The following is a 20,641-nucleotide window of genomic DNA, read 5'->3' as shown; positions in this document are numbered from 1 at the left end:
TTTCAATGAGAATCCTAAATATATGTAAATACATATACGTGTAATCAAAAAAATAATTTTTTAAACACACATCAAAGTCCCTAAATAGAAAACGATATTACTTATACATTGTTATAAACATTTAATAATAATGTTTAATTCAGTATATCCAACACTTATACTTAACATGTTTTCGATTATAATTGCTCTGAAATTAATGTAAAACTGAAAAAAATAACAATTTTTGTTAATCCCATAGAGTTTTTTGGAAACATCGTTCCTTCATAGATTGCGCTGCACGCTTCCGTAACTGTCCTTTTGCTGGCGGCACGATAATCAAGCAAAATGGTATGTATTTTGTATCCTAAAACTATCGGTTAATCATTGAGAAAAGTATGAAACAAGCACTCAAAATATCTATACCGTTGTATAATTATTCACTTTTTCTAAATATAATTTGTAAAAACCATTTCTGTTACTATTTAACATGTACATTATTATGACGTGAGTTCTGCAACTAACAGTACAGCATTAAATGAAAGATAAAATGTAAATACATATAAAAGTATTTTCATATAGTTTTATAAATGAAATTATGAAATGAAGGGGTTTCATCTTTTTCTAAATGTTATTCTTTAAAATAATGTAATTATAAAGAAAATAACATTAAACAAAACATAACCTTAAACTCCTGTTAATGCTTCATTACAGACGGAAGGTGCAGTAACAATCAGAACCAGGAAATTTATGAGCAATCGGTTATTATGCCGAAAACAAATGGTATGTATTTGTGTAAACATTTATTATCTTTATATCAAGATAATACAGATTGTTTATCTGTATGTAGTTATGTATATCAACCTGATATAATCCATTTAAATTAATAAATAACTGTGATTTACTAATATATTTATGTATATAAAATTTGTATGTGTCAAGATATTTATATACTCATAAAATTATCTTTGTTTTTAGGTTGTGGATGTATTTCATCCAGGACATCCATCAGTCCGAAAAACAGAAATACGTGAAAAACTAGCTAAAATGTATAAAGTAACACCAGATGTAGTTTTTGTGTTTGGTTTTCAAACAAATTTCGGTGGTGGTAAATCAACTGGATTTGCGCTGATCTATGACACGTTGGATTTTGCCAAGAAATTTGAACCTAAGTATAGGCTAGCCAGGCATGGACTGTTCGAAAAACAAAAGCAGACAAGGAAACAGCGCAAAGAACGTAAGAACAGAATGAAGAAGGTTAGGGGTACAAAGAAAAGTAAAGTAGGAGCTGCGTCTAAAAAGGTATGATAAAGTTATATTTACTTTTAAATTATTATTTCTAAATTCTGCCACTCAAGTCCAATATCATTAAAATTTGTTATAATATGTAATAATTTGGTGGTGGATTATATATATGTTGATTTGGTAATGGTTTTTTTATATTATTAGTTTTTGTAGCCTTCTCTATTTTTAAAAGCGATTATTTATTTTTTATAAATATAGATTATTTATATTAAATTAATTTAATATATAATACTATTAAATATTTAATTTATCATAAATATTTTTCTTGAATATTCATTGAATAAATACAATAGAGAAAATAGAAATGATAGTATTAATAAGTATAATATAAATATGTTACAACATTCTTATTAAACATTAAAGCACATACTTTAATTTTATATTAAATGTGCTTATATTAGTGTATTTTCTTTTTTATTGACTATTCATATGAGGAAACTAGTATAATTTCTTTGAAGTTATTTTCTTTATTATTTAAAATTATATGAAATATCCAAAAATGTATATGTTCTATTATTTTTCTAGCATTAAATAAAATTTTGTAGAATTGTCTGGATATGTGAATCATCATAGTTTTCTTATTTCTTACATAATTTATACTCTTCAACAAAACTCATAAAATTACACGTATAAAGTACCATATAATTTTTGCATGCTATTCAGTGGTATACGCTTTTTATTTACATTCTAGGGAAGGAAGTAGTCAAATGCTCATCATTTGTACTACAAGCCTCAAGATGGAGCTTAATTATGATGCTCATACATGGTCAGCATGCAAACTTCTAAGTTTCGTTTTCTCTTTCATAATCTTTTTCTGTTGATATTCCCCCTATTTAGTTTGATTAGATGTGCTTCACTATGATTTTTACATAACATAAATTTTATTTCCCACTCTTGTAGTACATGTTTCATTCATTGAAACAAATGCTTCTTAATAAGTACCTACACATATTTAATCCTGTACGATAATTTTCATTAAGTGGTTGTAGTATCTAGTGTGTATATTAATTATAGAATATCCTAGAACAATCAATTTTCAAGAATCTAAATTGAAATTAATTTTTTCCATTAGATTTCAGAATCTAATATACTCATGTCATACACTATACTACTCTATACTATTAATCATATTTGCATTTAAAAATTATTGTAAGGTAAAAGGTATATTATAGCTACAGAACCAGTTGAAATACGGACACCATCCTACATTGTTGTTTTTCTGCTTCATAATATCATATATTTATTGTTATTCTGTTTCATGTTTCTATTAGAACTAGAGCAGTTTTGTGCATGTGAGGTGTGATTTTGATCGATGCTGGAAATTAAGTATTTAACTGACACTCTTGTCTCTTCTCTTTTTTTATTACAGTAAAACCACCAGACATCATGAAGACCACGATTTGCTCCACATGGCCGTAAAAATTATTATAATAATTTATTATCACGGATAATTATGATAAGTTTTACGGAATAAACGTGAACTCTTCTTGGTGAAAAACTTTATTGCTTTATTTTTTTTTTTTTACCTCATTGTTTGTACAACACTTGTTTGTAATCAATTATTGTAAAAACAATGTACGATTTATAAACGTATTCTAATAATAGAAGTGTTTATTTTTCATACAGAAACTAAAAGTATTATCCCATGATTACTTCTGCGGATGCCGTACGAACAAAATCGTTGTAGGTTTCATTCCGCGTTAAATTTGGTTCATCCGTTTTTGATGTGAAATTTTCGGATGAATCAATTAGTTCAGTGGTTTGTACCGTTTGCAAATCATTTTGCTGTGTTGTTAACGATATTACACTATTCATCGTATACTCGCTTATAGTAGTTGATATGGTTGATGAAGATTCCGTTTCAACTTCTGTTTCTTTAGTAATGTCAAAAGCCTCCGTAGTTTCTATATCATTTGAGTCGTTTGATTGAATAGTACTCGGAATTTGGAAATCCGATTCATCAGAATTATTTTCAAATTCGTCTTGATCATTGGATTCCTTTCGAATAAAATACCAATTACCAATACGAAATCCCCAGTCTTCATTAGGATCGATAGACAAAGAAACTATAAGTTATAAAATATAGTATTAGATACTGATTGTGCGTCATTAAGTTCTTTACATAATTTGACAGTTTTAGTATTAAACAATAATACTTATTACATAAATCTAATAGTTGCCATCCACGGTTTCTTAGTCGGTTTTGTAATTCAAATTTATCCAAGTTTAGCACATCCGGCAAAAAAAGTGGTGTCACAACCGGTTCGCCAAACAGTCGATCGTGAATTTGATTTTTTAAGTTATAAAACCAGTCCCTTATATTTTGGAGGAATTTGCCATTTCGGAATTCTGATTGTAATCCATTATTTTCTGTAATAAGAAAATCGAATGCACAAAAGATTAAATCAGTTTTTTAATAAAATTATTTATTTAAATTTCCTCACTAAAAAGTATTTTCGATAACACCTTTATCACAAATTTCGAACGATGTACTAGATGGATTGCAAATAGCGAGCAGCAAAATGACAACGAGAAAATACATTTTGTTTGACGAATACTAGCTTCTGCAAGGAATGTTCATGGCTTTATATATATTGCGCCGGAAACAGATGCTTATTACCACAACAATTTTGTCATGAATCAACTAGATTTTACAGAATGCTGTTATTCAATGATTGACCTTGCCTGTCCCGATTCTGACGATATGGCTATTGCATAGAAAAAATCGGCATAAAGACGAAGTTATACCAAGTATATTTAAGTGAACGAATTTGAAATGTAATGCAAGTTGAAGAAAAAATACTAGACTCGCTAATGTGAAAGTCCATTTCGGCTGATGAAATGCTATTTTGTTGATAGCGTTCATTCCCAACATGAAAGGATAAGTGTGAGAAACTGTTGTGGGGCATCTTAAAATATAAGATGTGATAATTTAATTTTCGGAACAACCGTGTTGTGATTATATATATATGTATACTTATAGTCGTGTTTGTCTATGTTTTAACTAGTGTGCATGTCAACTACAAGTCTGTAGAATCATTTGTTAGTTAGCTATTATGGAAACAACAAAGATCTACTTGTTAGCTGTGATGCACATATAAGCTTCTTGTAAATGATCTTCTAGTCAAAACTCAATCAGATCATTCTGATTATTCACCTAATTTAGTTCCTTGGCTTTTCCAAAATTAAAGATCCAAGTTAAAGTTGAGTTCCAAGACTATTTTCAGAAATGGGAGCACTCTTTAACACACTGTATAGGTTGCATAAGGTAGCCATGTCAATACTATTTAAACAGTTTAGAAGATTATACATAAACTGTGTGTTACTTAGAAACTACTATATATTTATTTCAGCCATTTCAGCAGCTATAAATCGTTTTGTAGTCAGAGTATTGGCATCTAGAAGATGCTAGCAGGCCAGTCAGATTTGGCACTGTATAATGCACATTGCCATGAGCTACTATAATTGATTAGTAGTGTCTATTTTGTTATTGAAACCAATGCTCGTAATTGTGTTTATGATTATTATCCCAAAGTTAGCATTAGCCATTTCTAATTGTAATCGACAAACAATTAATTCAATGACTTTAACATAATTTTATGGTTTTTTAAATTTATTCTAAAGTCCATTAATATATTTCTAGTATACCATAATACTGTTGCAAGTTACACAACACTGTTAATTAAGTTACATTTAAGCAATCGTATAAGTCCGTAGTAACGTATATAATCTATCTTAAGCAAGATTAGTACTTTACATTGGATTGCTTTGTATACTGAAATTGGCAACCCATTTCAATTTCTATGTTGAATTCCATGCAGAAATTCAGTATAAGGTTTTTTAACGTAGTTTATAACGTAGTAAATAACTTATTTTCCGTTCTAAATTAACAGTAGATGATTACAATCGTAGCGGATGTCCATAGCGCAACTGTCGCAGAGGTACGTGTATCACGCAAATATATTGATCTCTTTCTAAGTCGTAGAAGAGGATTTCATCTTATACATACTACGTTTCTCTTTTTATGCGACAAATTATATGTTTTTCTTTATCATTTAGGTTTTTTCTTTTATAAAAATCAGTTAATTTCTAATTAAGCAGAACAGTTATTCGTATAGTTAGAGAACTTAATAAGAACCAATCTGAGAATGTCGGAATCATTGGCTCCTTTATCCTTTTCCCTTGTTGTACTATGTACTGCAAAAATAACGTGCTATCTACAACCGATACAACATAGAAATTAGTATGACCCTTTTCTACTTGTACAAGTTCTCGTAGGTACTCGAACAAATTAATCATTTTTAGATCTGAAACAAGTGAACTTCTTTTAACTTCATCACGTGAGCGAGCCTATTTTTCTATATTGCAAATAGCGTGTATGTTAGTTAATTTGTTCAAGGAAGACCTGTGTTAAAGATAGCGGGTATAAGTCTACAACTATCGGGTTGAGATGCAGCCTACACACTGCATGGAGCAGGCGGGCTACATACTCCGGCCACATGTACAAGTGGGATCGTCCATAGCGCCACGCTTAGCAAAATTCTCCTCAGAATTTCGATTATTACAAATCTGTGACCCCGATTTATCACGGAACAAGTCTCCAGCTGACTATTGTTCGACTGCGCACCATTAAGACTTGAAAGTATCCATCTTTGTGCACATTTTCCTAAGAAATAGGTTGTCCAACAATGTACGCCAAATTGTTAGGCTTAGCTGGGATACCGACTTCGTTGAATCAGTTCATGTAAGTACATAAATTGGATACAATTTACGTGTTATACAGTTTACAACTAAGTAAATGGCATAGCTTTAAGTTATTCCGCGAAATGTACTTTCACGGTAGGTTAGAAATTTGGTTTAAGGTGATATTCGTTGCATCGTACTGCAACCTATCACTGACGTGGAACAGGAATAGTTCAGTCATTTTTCATCGTTCAGTCTTTTACGAAGGATGCAGGTTGAATAAGTCTTTCTATTTGCGTCTGCAACGTAATTGAAATATTGCGTAGAAGGTGCTGTTTATGAAACTAAACGAGTAATCCCATCATTCCTAAAGCATTCTGTGGATTGTACTCTCTGACTTGGGTTTCATTGGGATGGGTTATATGACGTAAAACAGTAATGGACTAATATTCTTAAGATCCCTTTTGTGATGTATATTCTAGTGTTTATATAAAAATGTTATTTTCGATACAGAATCTGTGAAACCCTAATAACATAAAAAATTCAATTTATTCTTACACAGTTGTATAATAAAAGTCTCAATGCAAAAATGATTGCAAGTACATATATGCTTTGTAATGCTAGGCAGAACATCTTACGTTTCTTTTTTTGCCCATTTGTGCTAGCATATCAATATTTTCGATCTGTCTTACAAATATCTGGTTCGTTATTGTATTTCGTATTTTTCTTATAACATTTTTAATTAAGTCCTTGTCCTTTTATATATAGAAAAATTTAACCATGTTTATATTTGTAAAACATATTAAATTACAAAGTCTTGAGGAAATAGACTAGAGGCGAATAAGTTATGTTTGTATTAAATAAATGATCAAACTTTGTCATAGAGAAACATTTATGTATACGATTGCTAATAGATTCATAATTTAGTATATAAATAGTTTAGAAAGGAAGATTTATTGAACGTTTTGCTCATATAAACTAACCTTAAAATCAATATATGATATCTTAAGTATTTATCTTATAAGCTCTACAAATTTTATCTAAATTGATCGAAATATTGTACATGTTGGATTATAATACGTATAGTATACACTAAGGATAATAAACCAATTTTTTTTAATTACAATTAATTTCAAATATTTAAATAAGATAATCAGAGTAAATTTTAATCTGATCAATCGATTCTAAGTTGAATAATCACGTTAACATTTGTCTATATTAGCGTAAACGCCATTTCTTGTTTGATCAATTTCTATAATAACTTTTGTACTTGTATTTGAAGGTTTAAACATTTTATAACGTTCCAAGTTATACTTTTTAACTATTCATTGTTCACTGAATATATACAGATCGGTAGCGTTAAGTAATTGAACTTAAAATATAGTTTAAATTAGCCTAAAATCTAGATAAAATTAAGAAACAAAAGTGAGTTATTCAACAGGCAGTTATTATCTGCATGATGTATCTTCCTGTTGAAGGAACGTTTGGTGGGGAGAGACAAGAATTAAAATAGTAGAGAGGGAAGCAAAATGTCGACATGTTCGCAAACAACTAGGTTCAGACTGTGTTGATGATAAACTTTTATTTAGGTTTTAGTCTTCCGCGTTTTTTATTAAAATGTTTGAAAACATATCGGCTGACCAACAAGATGTGAGTTATCAACAAATAGGACATATAGAAGAGTTCAAAAAAGAACCATGTGCCGTTGAAATATCTATACCTAAAGTAGAACCACTATGTCCTACTTCAATTAACAACGAAAATACACCAAATGTGGTAAGTTGTAATTATATTGTAAATATATGTTCATACTTAATTTGATATATCCCTACATATTATACATAATTTTACTTTTATTTTTGTTCGGGTACAAATTAATTGTATTCCTTTTTTTGAAATAACGTAAAGTATATCGTTATAGATGAAATTATTATTAAATATCTCTTATATTCTCGTATGAATTAAGGTTCACTTTTTTAGTTTAGAAACGTAATATTGTTATTTTCAAGAAAATAGGCGGGAAAAGCCGGTTTATGTCTCAGCTGTTTTGTGGCGGGAATTTTAAATTTAGCATAGAAATAACTTAGTTTATAACTTTTTACTTTTAATTCAATTCGTACTGTATTCATAAGGTTCCATCTTTTAATTGTATTTTAGAAATATGAAAATTACAAAGGAGGGTTTTATTTGCGAACACATCTTATTAATATGTTCGAGTTATTTTAAATTGTACAACTTTACGTAAATTATTAAAATTGAAAATGTAGGAAGGAAAATCATTATTATTGGGACCTCTCAATACATATAAACTTTATGATTATGTAAAAACATTTAAATTTTATTTTTATTCTAATAATTGCTTATGAATATTTATATATGGTATCATTGACGATACTTTCTTTATTTGTTTTGTTTTGCATTATTTATGTACATAATAAATTGTAAGATAAATAGGATTGTATGTATATTGTATAATACAAAAAGTAATTTGTTGGAGATATTTTAAGTTGCTTAATTTTACAAATTAGGGACTTCTTTAATTTTCCAAATTGTTATTATTAAATCATTGCGGCAAACGAAATATTAACTAAAGCATATCCTCGCTGATATATTTTTATTACCAATGTTCTAATGTTATTTAAATATATATTATTTATATGTACATGTATTTTTTAGTATTTCGTTTCTAATTTTAGGATGAAATAGTGGATATACAAATTCCATTTAGTACACCATATAAAGTAAAAGATCCTGTTGTTTTACTTGAAAGGTGTGATAAAATATGGGAAACATTAAAAGTGATAAAGAACATACAACATGAAAACATACAAGATACAGTAGAAAAACAAATTGACACAGTTAGTACATCACCATCAGAAATAACAACTTCAAAATCATCATATGTTAAATACACACCAGTATTAGGTAACAATAATACCAGTCTACCAGATTTTAAACTTTCTGTAAAAAATCAAAAAAAATTGTTTCACTGTATAACATGTGGGAAGCAATATTCTGAGAATCGAACATTAAGATATCATTCTGTAAAAATACATGGTATTCAACTACCACCACAACGACCAAGACATAATATTCCACATAAAAAAAATGTTAATAAAATAACAGAAAAAGAACCTAATATTGACGAAAAAGAAGTAGACAATCCTGAAAAAGTTCCCTTAGGAAAACCTGGAAATAAACAACATACAGAAGCTTCGTTACAATCTACATCATCAGTAGACAATAATATAAGTGTCTCAGATGTGCACCGACAACGAAAAAAGAGGAACAGTTCGATGCAAAATAATAATGGTACTGATAGCACTGAAATTGTGAAAAATAAACAAGAAACATTAAATAAAGAATCGAAACAAAATGATTTATCAAATAGCTTACAATATTACTCATTATTAATATGTCCATTGTGTCAGCAAAATGTAAAAGATCTAAGAAAACATTTAATTGATTACCACAAAATTGAATCACCTGACTTCATGTTGAAAAACTTAAATAAAGCAGCTGATGATTTAGGCAATGATAAAGCAGCAACTAAAAAAGTAGATTTCAATGATAATGCTTCAAAAGAAAAAGAAATTACTGCAAAGAACGATCCTTCATATCTTTCAAAGACAATGAAACGAAAGGCAAGTACGTCATTCGAGAAACCTGCAAAAAGACAAAGAGTGAATAATAACAATAACTTATTAATAGCAGATACTGAATACCCTGATACAAAACAATGTAAAATTTGTTTTGGCCTTTACAAAGTAAGTAGCTTCTATAAGCATCTTCGTAATCACCGTAATCGTGGAGAAACAGAAGAAAATTTTCATTTATGTAATAACAAATATTTAAAATCTCGAATTTGCAATCAGAATCATAGAGGTGATTCGAAACTATCAAAGAGTAATGAGAATAAAGATCAAAATTCTATACAAATGGAAAGTAATAGTAAGATATTGGATACAAAATATAATAACAGACATAGAGCTATATGTTCTTGTGGACGGTTATTCCGTAATCCTTATACATTATTTGTACACCGAAAGAAGTGTGATTTAACAAATAAAGTAATACAAGTAACTACAAATAGAACAAAGCGATATATTACACGAAATACTTCTGGTAAGGATCCTGCAAGTGGAATTAGTATAACGATAAAAAAGAAAGATAATTCTTATGAAATTATTGATAAAGATAATGGAGTAAAGGATCAAAATAACGTAAAGGATCATAGTCCTTCAAAAGATCCTAATCTGTTGTCAAATATTTCTAAGAAAAATGCTCAAAAAGAGTCACGTGATCGTCCACCTGAGAAAATAGAATATTTTACATATAGCGAAAGGCACAGTATTGTGAAGATTAAGTCAGTCAATGAAGATGTTGATATTGATATTGAAGATGATTCACATAGTATGTTTGGTGATGGTGATATTTCTGATTCCGCAAGTACAATAATAAATGATAGTTACAATGAAAATGTGCAACCAAAAATAAAGATAGAACCGAATGATGAATTGCGTTATGAAAATTTTAATTTAGATAATGTACAGAAAAGACTTAGCAAAAAAAAATTCAGAGGGGCTGTAATAAATTTGATTAAAATATACAATATATGTATATGTGGTCGTAAATTTTACACTCAAAAAGCTCTTCAGATTCATATTGCTAAACATCATACAAATTCATACTTAATATGTGGATATTGTAAATACAGTTTTTCTGACAATAACGAATGGAATAAGCATAAATGCTCCGTCAAAGAGGGTAAAAAATTTTTTGATATACCACTACAAATAAATTGTAGTTACTGCAGTGCCAATTTAACTACATACACCAAATTCGATAAACACATAAAACATAAACATCCTAATCCTGTAGTACCTTATCAATGTTTTAAATGTAGTAAACGATTTTCTAGTATTACATCTAGAAAAATACATTTTGATGCAAATCATAAGATAATTGTTTGTTCTATTTGCAATGACAAATTTTATGATTCTATAATATCTAAACACAGAGCATATCATTATGGACTTGGATTTCCTTGCCATGTTTGCAAAAAAACATATACCACTAAAGAAAAGTTGACAAAACATATGTCAAGAGTGTTACACAGAGCAAATAATAATTCGTATGAATCATCTTTTATGTATCCTACAATGCATAATTTGTAGAACAAAAATAATATATCCAAAAAGGAAATACGCTACTACTATATTTTCTTATCAAGAGAGTAACACATAAATAATGCTTTCTTTCGTGATATTTTGTTATATGATATGATTGTATTACAATTAGGTAACTTTAAGAATAAAAACATAGCAGTGTCAGAAATAGTATTTTCCTTGAAACTATAGTATATAGGAAATAATTTTAACAGAATTAATAATTTATTGATAAGATAATTTGAACAGAAATTCTTAGTGCTTTTATTTGAAAATTTCAGCAATAGTTAAATGTTAACATAAAAACTAAAATTTTCAAATATGTTTTTATTGCTTAATAAAACATTACAAGTTCTTTTCTCAGAAATTCGTGTAAATTATTCATTAATGATTACCCAAATAAGGAAAAACTTATAATACCATAAATATTGAATCATTTCAATATAGCCTGTGTTATATGCATAAAAGACATGTACTGTTAAATAATTAGTAATTTGTATTAAGTATAAAAATAAATGTGTATACAAAAGTATAGGTATGAAAGTAACATAAGAAACTTAAATTCAGTTTTAACCATAAGCAATATAGTGTAAAATATTTGATGTAAAAAGTACATACATATAATATAAGAAGTTGTGTAATATTTTAAAGATGTACAACTATGGTATCAAACATATATATTTTGAGCCGTGATACTTGTTTAATTTAGTTTTATTTATATTAGTTACCAGTTGGTTTTTGTTCTTTTAATTAGCTATTTAACTTTATTTTGTAATATTAAATACATATAAAATTTGTACGCAGGAAACCAATGTAAAATACATAGCTATGATATATTCACCGCACACAGAATTTTTATTTTGCAAATATTTAAAAACAAGTATGTAATGAGAATTCATTCTTTTCCTAAAAGGAATTTATCAATATCAATATCAATAGCACAATTTTTTTAGTATGAAAGAATAGTGAATACTATCGTAAATATTATAAATACTATAACATTGTAAATTGGAACTAAATATTTACTTTGAGTTTTGAAATTCTGGCATTCAAGTTGAAACAAATAAAACAGAACCAAAAGATGTGAATTAATAGTGTATTAAATACAATACTCTTATGATATTCGGTACTGTAATTTGTATTTTTAAATAGCTTAGTTATTTATTATACAATTTGCAGTATAGAAATATAATTTAAGGTAACACAATTGAAGTACGATAAACTAAGGAAATTTAATATTTTGAAACAACATATTTTTTATTATAGATTATGTAAATTTGTGAACTATAAATACCTTTTACAGACTTTGTATTAAAGACAGTTAATAAATTAGTAAATACCTTTTTAATATTTAATTTAATTTATAATTTTGTAATAGATATTTAAGTATATAGATTATGTAATAAGTACGTACACACATATATAAACTGTAGATAGTGAAAATTAATATTTATTAAAAATCCGTGTTTAACTTTTAGAGCTTTACGTTTTAAAAATATTTTATTATAATCAGTATAATTCTCAGTTATATATGTATGTGTATTTTCATAGCGTAATAACCTCCACGAAGCTTCCAAAGCTCTTAACATTAAACATAACCCTCATGTAACATTCTATTTTTTTAAAATAGAAACTAAAGCACAGCTAAGGTATACTTGATGCGATTCTGCTTGAAAATGTGGACTATTAACTCCTTATGTTAATTCGTAATCAATTGATTCGAAGAAGAAAAAGTGCGAATATACAAACATTTAATGCCAAGATACTTTTACGCTATCGTTAGATCGCGAAGGCTATCACAATAGAATTAGAAATATTTTCGTCGCAAGTATCATTAATTACTGACAAAAGATCAAATTTCTCGTGTGCCCTACGAGGTAGTCTCAGCGACAGCAAGTCGGTAAGCTCAACCAAGGAGTGGGGGTGAGCAGCGTATTTACACGAGCGGCAGATGGCGGTTCGAACGTACTCGTCGCCATCGAAGTTATAAAACCGATCAAAGCCGTACGGAGTTTCCAGGAGGGTGGCCGCGTTACGCTCGGTACTTTTTTAGACAGACTGAATCCTTTCGAGTAGTATATATATATATGCACGGTTCGGTTCGCGAAACGGTAAAAGTATAAAAAATGACGGAACGTCGTGTGATTTGACAGTGAAAGAACATTTGATGAGAAAAGTGCCTCGGTACTCTGTGGTTGGTATCCAGGAATCCTAAACTATCGCTACAACACCCTGTAATTCTCTGGTTAGTCGCGTCATTTTTTTTTCGGTGCATCAGAGTTCGATCGCGGAGTGATTATTTGGCAAAGTTCGCTTCCTTTGGGCGGCTCGTACCTTTTTGCGTTCAGTCACGAAAGTAGAACGTTCGTAACCGAATGCAATTTTCAAATTGAGTAAGAAACCGAGGCCGGCGTAGTTGATATACATGTATACAACGATTCGGACAATACCCGAAGCCAGGCATTTCGGTTTTAGAGAAATATGGAGAGTCATGTTCGTGACATATCACGATTTTCAAAATTAGCTCATTCGTTCCAAGTGGTAATCCCTTTTTCTCGGCGCTTCTAATGCTTTTAACTAATTACGTTTCGCTCCGTTCGTGGAAAGGACTACGTGCAATTTAAATCGCTATTATCCGCGCATACAGTGTATACAGGGAGCACAATAGTGACGTCGTATGTCCTTGGTTTTCCATTTTAGCGAAGGTTATCTGGTTTCGTCCTTTAGATAGTAGGAACTGTCCCCTCCCCTCGTCCTACTCTTTTAACAACATGGAATCCGAAAAGAAACCGAAGATCATAGATTTTTCTCGGATCGTTGTTATCGTCGCATCTGTTACTGATTTTAGGAGCCTGTTTCGTTACGTTTTCGAAAAAGCGTATTATCCGAGGTAGTCTCACAGACGCGTGTCAATGTGTGAACCATTACGTACGCATCCCGACAGTCAAAACGATCGTCCCGCGCGACTCGACTGGTTTTATCGTGGTGGTTCCGTACACTTGAGAGGCGCGCAGTGCTCAAACGGGCACGGCCGAATCGATTTTCCCTGGTTCCACTACTGACGATAGAAGCTACACGTATGATTACTCGAGTCGGTCACAGCTACCGGAACCTTTTCTGCCCAGTTTCGTTTCACGAGCGATGGCGTCCCGTATAGTTTATGCCGCGTGAGTGAATCCGTTCTGCGGCTCGTCGGAAGTTCTCTACCGGCAGCTCGGTAGTTGGTTCGGTAACGTCAGTAGTAACCGACTCGTGGAATTGTCTAAAATTAAACGGTGATCGAAACCGGGCGTAATTCGCGATGCAGTTGAAACGGGGATGAAAACGCGGCGTCTATTTCCAGTGGCAATTCGGTTCCGGTTGTTTAATCTCGTAGGATCGCTCTGGGTTGCATTAATTGATCAGCTCCCGATCGGCATGTGCCCTCTGAAGTCTGTCTTCAACGTGCTTGAACCAGTTCGTCATATACCGTTATACCACCCGTATCGCGCGTCGGGATTCCTAAAAATAGCGGCGACCAGTGAACGAAAGTAATTCCCCTGTACTTTCCTAATGAATCTCCGTAGTGTCAGGGGAAGAAAAGGGATGCTCGAAGTTGACGCTTTAACCAGGTCAGATCGCAGATCAATCCTCTTTCACTTATTCTGGGACATTTAATATTTACATCGGATGCGTTGACTTGCAACTGCACCGATCGACTCTTTCATCTTCACCCTTTCTCTGACGTCACGAATGCGTAACTATAGAACAGTCTTCTAATTCATTCATAATAAATTCGAATAATTTTCATCCTAACCGTTGTTCTTTCGCGCAGCTAGTTATTTCGATCTTCATAAACTCGTATTACTCAATTATTTCAATTTGTGTGCTGTTGCAAATTATTTTATGAACATCATTTCGATAGCTGTTTGTTCGATGCGCCTACGAATGCAATTTTTCGAAATTATTTTTAGCTTAGCTACAGAAACAACATTTCCTTTTTTTTACTGGGGATGTACATTTTTCATTGGTATCGAAGTAATCTGTTAGGATCGATATTTGATAGGCGACGGTAGGAGGACAGCGATGGTAAACGCGACGGGGGCAATGAGACTTAAAGGAATTAGCCAATCGGCACGGTAAATCCGTAGAATTGACCCGTTTCTCCTGATCGACGATTCGTCGTCTCGTTCGAGCAGATATCCGGATTCTGGCCAGCGGACCGACATTGGTAATCAGTGAACGGAAGGAAGGCTTGAGGCGCGGAACGCGGAAGGGTGAGACAGGGGTGAACCGGCGGAGGGTGAGGCTGAAGTGATGACGGGCGAGGAAGGAAAGTGCGGGGGTGGAACTGGCATTGGCGGGGGTGCTGATGTGGGGAACACGAACACGAATCTTACCGACAACGCGAACAACCTCAACGCCAATGTACACGCGAATGTTAACGCCAACATAAATGTCAACCAGCAGAATGGAGGACCGGAAAAAGCGCCTATGGTCGGCGGTACCAACGTGGAAACGTTGCCTCGGACTGGCAAGCAGGTAAGAAAAATCTTCATATATATATGTGTATATAGATTTTAATACTTAACGGCGTTAAGTTCACGCTATCATGGTAAAAGTTCTCTCTGCGGGTTTGTCGTGCGACATTTTGTATCTTTGTTAGTCGGCGAGCGTTTGCGGAACTAGGTTACAGATAAATATGTCTATATGAGGGTGTTTTAAATGTGATACTAGTTCCAAGAAAGTTGCACGCGATGTGGTCTAGGTTTGTAGGTAATTACAGCTGATTACGATTCGTAGGTAATTTTCGATTCTATTGTGGAGTATTTAAAATGTTTCCCACATTTAACCCTTTCTTGTTCAAGACAAGAATGAATGGAGAGATATGAAAGTTTGTCAATGTAATGGCATTAAAGTGAGATGAATAGAATGCATACAAGGAAAATCAGAATTTTTGTATATTTTAGTCGAAGTTTTTGTTTTAAATTATTATTTAGTATTATACGGAAAGAGTATTAAATACTTTTCTGTATTTATTGTTGCACGATTATGGGTCAGCGTTACGGTATATTTGTCGCGTTAAGGGAGATGAGCAGCCATTTTCCTTTTGGTCGATCTCGACCGAGAGAAAGATTAGAAAACATGAAATTTTGATGAAATGCCGTAATTTAATATTCATGCAAAGGAGAAAGACGACACTGGAGGCTGCGTATCCGGTTTTCAGTACTTGCAGTACCGTAAGAAACTCGCAGGCTGTCATTAGATTCCTCCTCTGGCGCAACTAACAGTTAACAACGACGGTCAATGAATATCATTTATTCAGGAGAATAACAACTCGTACGCAGTCTGCCTGATTGTAACAATTTGAGAGCATAACGAAGGCGATGTACCTTCGAAGAAAATTAATTAAGATATTAAACAATAAAAGTAATTGAGTACGTAACAACGAAAAATTTCATACAATTTAAAATTTAGAGTTATTTAGAGTTTAATTTTTGTGTTATTAAAGAGAGTGAAAGTTATGTACACTTCAAATAATTTTTATTCCCTTCAATAACACCAAAATAATGTTTTTTTTTTCGTACGATATACAAGAGCTATAATCACGAATGTGATGGAATAATAGAAAAATAAGGAAAATGGTTATGCAAATGTGAAACCGCACGGTTGTACAATATTCAAGGTACGATTGCTAAAAATAATACGAAGAAGTTGTTAAGGATGCGCAAGGAGGCTGCAGGTATAATGAGTTTTCTATCATTCATTCAATGTACCAGCGTATTAGGAGCGTGTTAGTGACTGATTGTTCCAGCTCAAAGGTCATGGTTAACGTAGGACGTAGGTTGTGAAAGTTGTAGATGGAGGACACGCGTCGTACATTTACGGGTCCAAAAGTGTTACGTATATGTATGCATATCGAAAGTTTGAACTTCTATTCACGTTCTATTTGGTTATAAAATTGATCGTAGTCTTGAAGAACGAGTTTGTTGATTTGTAAGACGGGTTTGCGTATTCTTTTCCATGAAAGGGAAAAACTTTCTCTCTCTCTCGCACTCTTTTCCCCTTTTATAGCTTCATATCAATATTATTATAGTTTACTTTACAGTTTGTAACGAATTAGAACTGTATAAGTTGGTTCCTATCTGTTACATGTAAAAAGTATTGAAATTAGTATTGGATTGACAAGATAGTATTTTCTGTGTCCACACACAGACAACGTTATGATTATTATGAAAGGCTTTTGCCAGTGCTACGATTTTTCCATTTGATATTTCAATATCAGTCGTAGTTTGTTTATCATCGAATAAAATGGAAAACATACCATTGATTTAAAGTTTATTCTTTGTATATAAAAATGAGTATTACTTCATCCTATAAAACCGAAAATACTTTCTTATCAATCTATATATCGTGCTCGTTTCTATGTAATATTTATTTCATTTTCAATTCTGTGGATTCTACAAAGGATGGAAATTGATGAACGCGTGAATAGAAGTGAAAGATAATATAAATGTTTATTCTTTAATATACGCATCAAAAGATATGTGTAGATATATATTAATGTTTACACGATTTCGCATTCGAGTGCAGTGCAGCGGAATATTTATTGGCACTAGCAGCAGGTAGTAAGGCGTGCATAAACGTGTAAGAGAGTCTTAAGAGGGTCTTCGTGTTTTTAGCTCGATACGTTCAAGTAAGAAAGAAATCTATTTTTACACGAATGCGTTCTCTGCGGTTTTACGCGGTTCAGCCGATGAATCAAAGGGTGTTTCCAAAAAAAGTAGCCTCTTGTAAATATGTGACGAAGTGGGTGTGGATGCGAGCCAAAGATTTTTACTTCTTTTTCTGGAGGCGCGATTTGTTCCAGAGATTCCATTTTTTTCAGCCGCAACGAGATCATATGGTTCTGTGGAACATAGCAACAAATACAAAGCGTATAGAGAAAATTAAAATAATGTTAAATTTATAACACTTCAAGCAAAAATAGGAGTTTAAAACATCTGCTTTAAACAATCCCACAAAAACTTTGATTGCGTTTAAAGTATATTAATATATGTGACGTTTAATTTTATATACGAAGGGTGTGACTTTTCGTTTGCATTTACTGAACTTTTTATATCGACAATTACAAACTTCCAATATACGCAGAGCTTTCGTTCTTCCTGTTGAAAAGTTCTGAATTGAAAATATAACTCTCAGGATATAATATGGACAAAAGGTTCTAATAAATATGTATATAGAGTGAAAAAAGTAATATAATATATTTAGTTAAACTTGAGAGGTATTTCTCTATCGATTTCCAAGAACGGATTCCAGTTTTTCTATATGGTCTTGTTAACTCATCGAAAAGAAGGTTGTGTTGCATCGCTTATCAAAATTCGAAGTATTATCATGGATTATTTTTTTTATGCACACAGTGATTGCATACACTCCGATTACTATACCGTTTATGAGTAGTTCGTTCGTGAGTTCATCTATCTACTCGATATGTGTATATACTTTGGGCTCACGTTAAATTACGTCATGCCCAATCAGTGAGGACCTTGTAAATGGATCCACGTAAATGGACCTTCATTCATACTACGAGAACACAGTTACTATATCTACGATCGTTTCAACCGTAATCGAACATGTAGAGAACATCTTCCTAGCTAATTGTAAAGTTGGTCAACGAAGACGTGATTAAATATTACATTTTTCTTCTAATACCGGTACTATAATAGAAGACTAATATTCCTTATTCATTTTTGAAAGATGGAAAGTTGATCTTCTGGTTGGAAATAATAAAATTATACTTAGCAATCACGAAACTAGGAATAAAAATACGTAATTTAGAAATATTTAAATATACTTAATATTTTTAATTATTTTGATGGTTACAGTCTTTGATAAATATTTCTGCTTACGCTCAGAGTTAGATTGTAAAAAATTCCATGGAATAGTGTCAGCTGAGTTATATTTATATAGGTGTAGCATTGCAAAATTCAGATTCTATCACACCTATGTTCTGTTGGTACACAGTAAATCAATAGCGAGTTTCCAAATGTATGTAAATGTATTCACAAGCATTCACTGATGAAAAAGGGAGGAAATAGTCGCGTTCCATTTTACAATTTTATATCCAACCGCATAGCTTCTCCCATATTCCTACGAATTTAACATATTTTACTCTACCAATTTTTGCAATTCCCTGGAATTGCTTAGTGATATGCATACGAAGAAAACATCCTTCAAACACAAAGGACAAAGCGTTTAATCAATATTTCAAATTCCTCTCATGAAATTCTTTTCTCTCCGTTATTCGGTGTTTGATAAAGATCCCAACGCGCAGACAGGGAGAAAATTACGATACTCATTCCGCGCGTACATATATAGTTACATCTGGGCGAACGTAGACGGTCGCCCCTACGGTGTAATTGTAACGAACGATGGTTCAATTGTTATTTAATTCGTCTTGTACACAGCAATCGGCCTCTGGTGGCATTGAAAACGGCTGCCAGCGGGAGCAATTGTTCTTACAGAGGACGCTTCTTTAAGCGTCCCCCTCGCGAATTAAACGATTTGCTCGGTTATTTCGCGTCGAACGTTGCGAGCAGCGACATTAAATTCGCGTTCGCGAGCGATAAAGGGCGCGATGGCCCTGTAGCGGCTCGGTCGATGACGAATGTGGGTCATTCGTGTACTTTATCCGAGACGCTCGGTCTCGTTACCCGTGGCATTCAGCGGCATGACCGCTATAATTTCATGGTCTTCGGGCTAGGGTTGGCGCATCGTGCAAGAATTGGCCGCGACAGGACGCGTCGCCGTGCGTAAATTTATGGACGCGTACGCGTAAAGACACGTGTGACGAGTCCTGGGTTACATGCGATTGCTTGCAATCTAACGCTGTGCAGCATACGCCCACACTTGTTAAGAGTACGTGCAGTTTTTACGGTGCCACTCGTCCGGTTCTTGGAACCGATTGGGAAACGGGCGGCGCAATTCGTATGCTAATGGAAGAAAGAAGAATTTAATTACGCAGCGAAGCTTTCTGCAATTTATATCGTACAATAAGAGCCATTGTACATTTCACTGTTGTGTTACGCATTCGAATTCCCCTTCAGACTAGAACAAAGGTGTTATTCAATATTCTTCCGATGTCTTCGACGAGTGTTTGCAACATTCAGACGTTCGAACGTTCGACTAAATGATTTTCTCGATGCGTCTTTTCAAGAGTTTCCGTTCCTGTTTTTAACTTGTTACTTAAAGTGTATTAGCTTCTGTGTAGCTCGGTTTTATTGAAAAAATGATCTCCGTGGAAGCTAGCGATATTGCTAGAACGTTGAAACATCGTTTCTGATAACCGCTTGAAACAAAAATGCACAGCTTTAGTTCAGCTGAATGGTGCCATTGATTCAATAAAATCCAACGCAAAGTAATCGGCTTCAATAACCATTGAATCAAAGTATTCAATCGAACACTAACGTACAGTGTTTATTTTATTCTCAATTTTGTTGAATCGATCGTACCGTTCAAACAAAGTAAAC

At 32.4% G+C, this 20,641-nt stretch overlaps 4 protein-coding genes across 11 annotated transcripts in view; 3 read left to right on the top strand and 1 right to left on the bottom strand.

The window, feature by feature from the left end:
• Positions 1 to 243: 243 nt before the first annotated feature.
• Rps24 (ribosomal protein S24) lies at positions 244 to 2,779 on the top strand. Of its 2 annotated transcripts, XR_013101946.1 has the most exons (5): positions 244 to 327; positions 691 to 759; positions 955 to 1,278; positions 1,973 to 2,047; positions 2,651 to 2,779. XR_013101946.1 is itself a non-coding variant. In XM_076896731.1 (4 exons), exons 1-4 carry the CDS (start codon positions 325 to 327, stop codon positions 2,651 to 2,653), a joined length of 399 nt encoding a protein of 132 aa, XP_076752846.1. In that variant the 5' UTR covers positions 244 to 324; the 3' UTR covers positions 2,654 to 2,779. The 2 variants fall into 2 exon arrangements, 1 of the variants encoding a protein (XP_076752846.1); XM_076896731.1 differs by lacking the exon at positions 1,973 to 2,047.
• A 113-nt stretch (positions 2,780 to 2,892) lies between these two features.
• Positions 2,893 to 3,990, bottom strand: LOC143424575 (uncharacterized). The gene is made up of 3 exons (XM_076896724.1): positions 3,748 to 3,990; positions 3,445 to 3,651; positions 2,893 to 3,347 (listed from the first exon to the last, which is right to left on the bottom strand). The coding sequence occupies exons 1-3, from the start codon at positions 3,821 to 3,823 to the stop codon at positions 2,920 to 2,922; spliced, it is 711 nt and encodes a 236-aa protein (XP_076752839.1). The 5' UTR covers positions 3,824 to 3,990; the 3' UTR covers positions 2,893 to 2,919.
• Positions 3,991 to 5,694: 1,704 nt separating this feature from the next.
• On the top strand, positions 5,695 to 11,331 carry LOC143424459 (uncharacterized). Its single transcript, XM_076896513.1, has 4 exons — positions 5,695 to 6,025; positions 7,554 to 7,740; positions 8,661 to 10,236; positions 10,276 to 11,331. The coding sequence occupies exons 2-4, from the start codon at positions 7,582 to 7,584 to the stop codon at positions 11,139 to 11,141; spliced, it is 2,601 nt and encodes an 866-aa protein (XP_076752628.1). The 5' UTR covers positions 5,695 to 6,025; positions 7,554 to 7,581; the 3' UTR covers positions 11,142 to 11,331.
• Positions 11,332 to 13,187: 1,856 nt separating this feature from the next.
• The window catches only part of LOC143424501 (uncharacterized), a 90,179-nt gene continuing 82,725 nt past the window's right edge, over positions 13,188 to 20,641 (top strand). For all 7 annotated transcript variants that reach the window (XR_013101940.1, XR_013101939.1, XR_013101938.1 and 4 more), the window contains exons 1-2: positions 13,188 to 13,326; positions 15,311 to 15,653. Coding sequence is in view for 3 of the 7 variants with exons in the window: in XM_076896576.1 (XP_076752691.1) it covers positions 15,429 to 15,653 (225 nt within the window). In the remaining 4 variants the exon portion in view is untranslated. The remainder of the gene's footprint in view (positions 13,327 to 15,310; positions 15,654 to 20,641) is intronic.

This window comes from Xylocopa sonorina, chromosome 6, assembly GCF_050948175.1.
Source record: "Xylocopa sonorina isolate GNS202 chromosome 6, iyXylSono1_principal, whole genome shotgun sequence".
NCBI lineage: Eukaryota > Metazoa > Arthropoda > Insecta > Hymenoptera > Apidae > Xylocopa > Xylocopa sonorina.
Note: the sequence above shows the minus strand (reverse complement) of the source record. Positions and strands in the feature narration are given on the sequence as shown.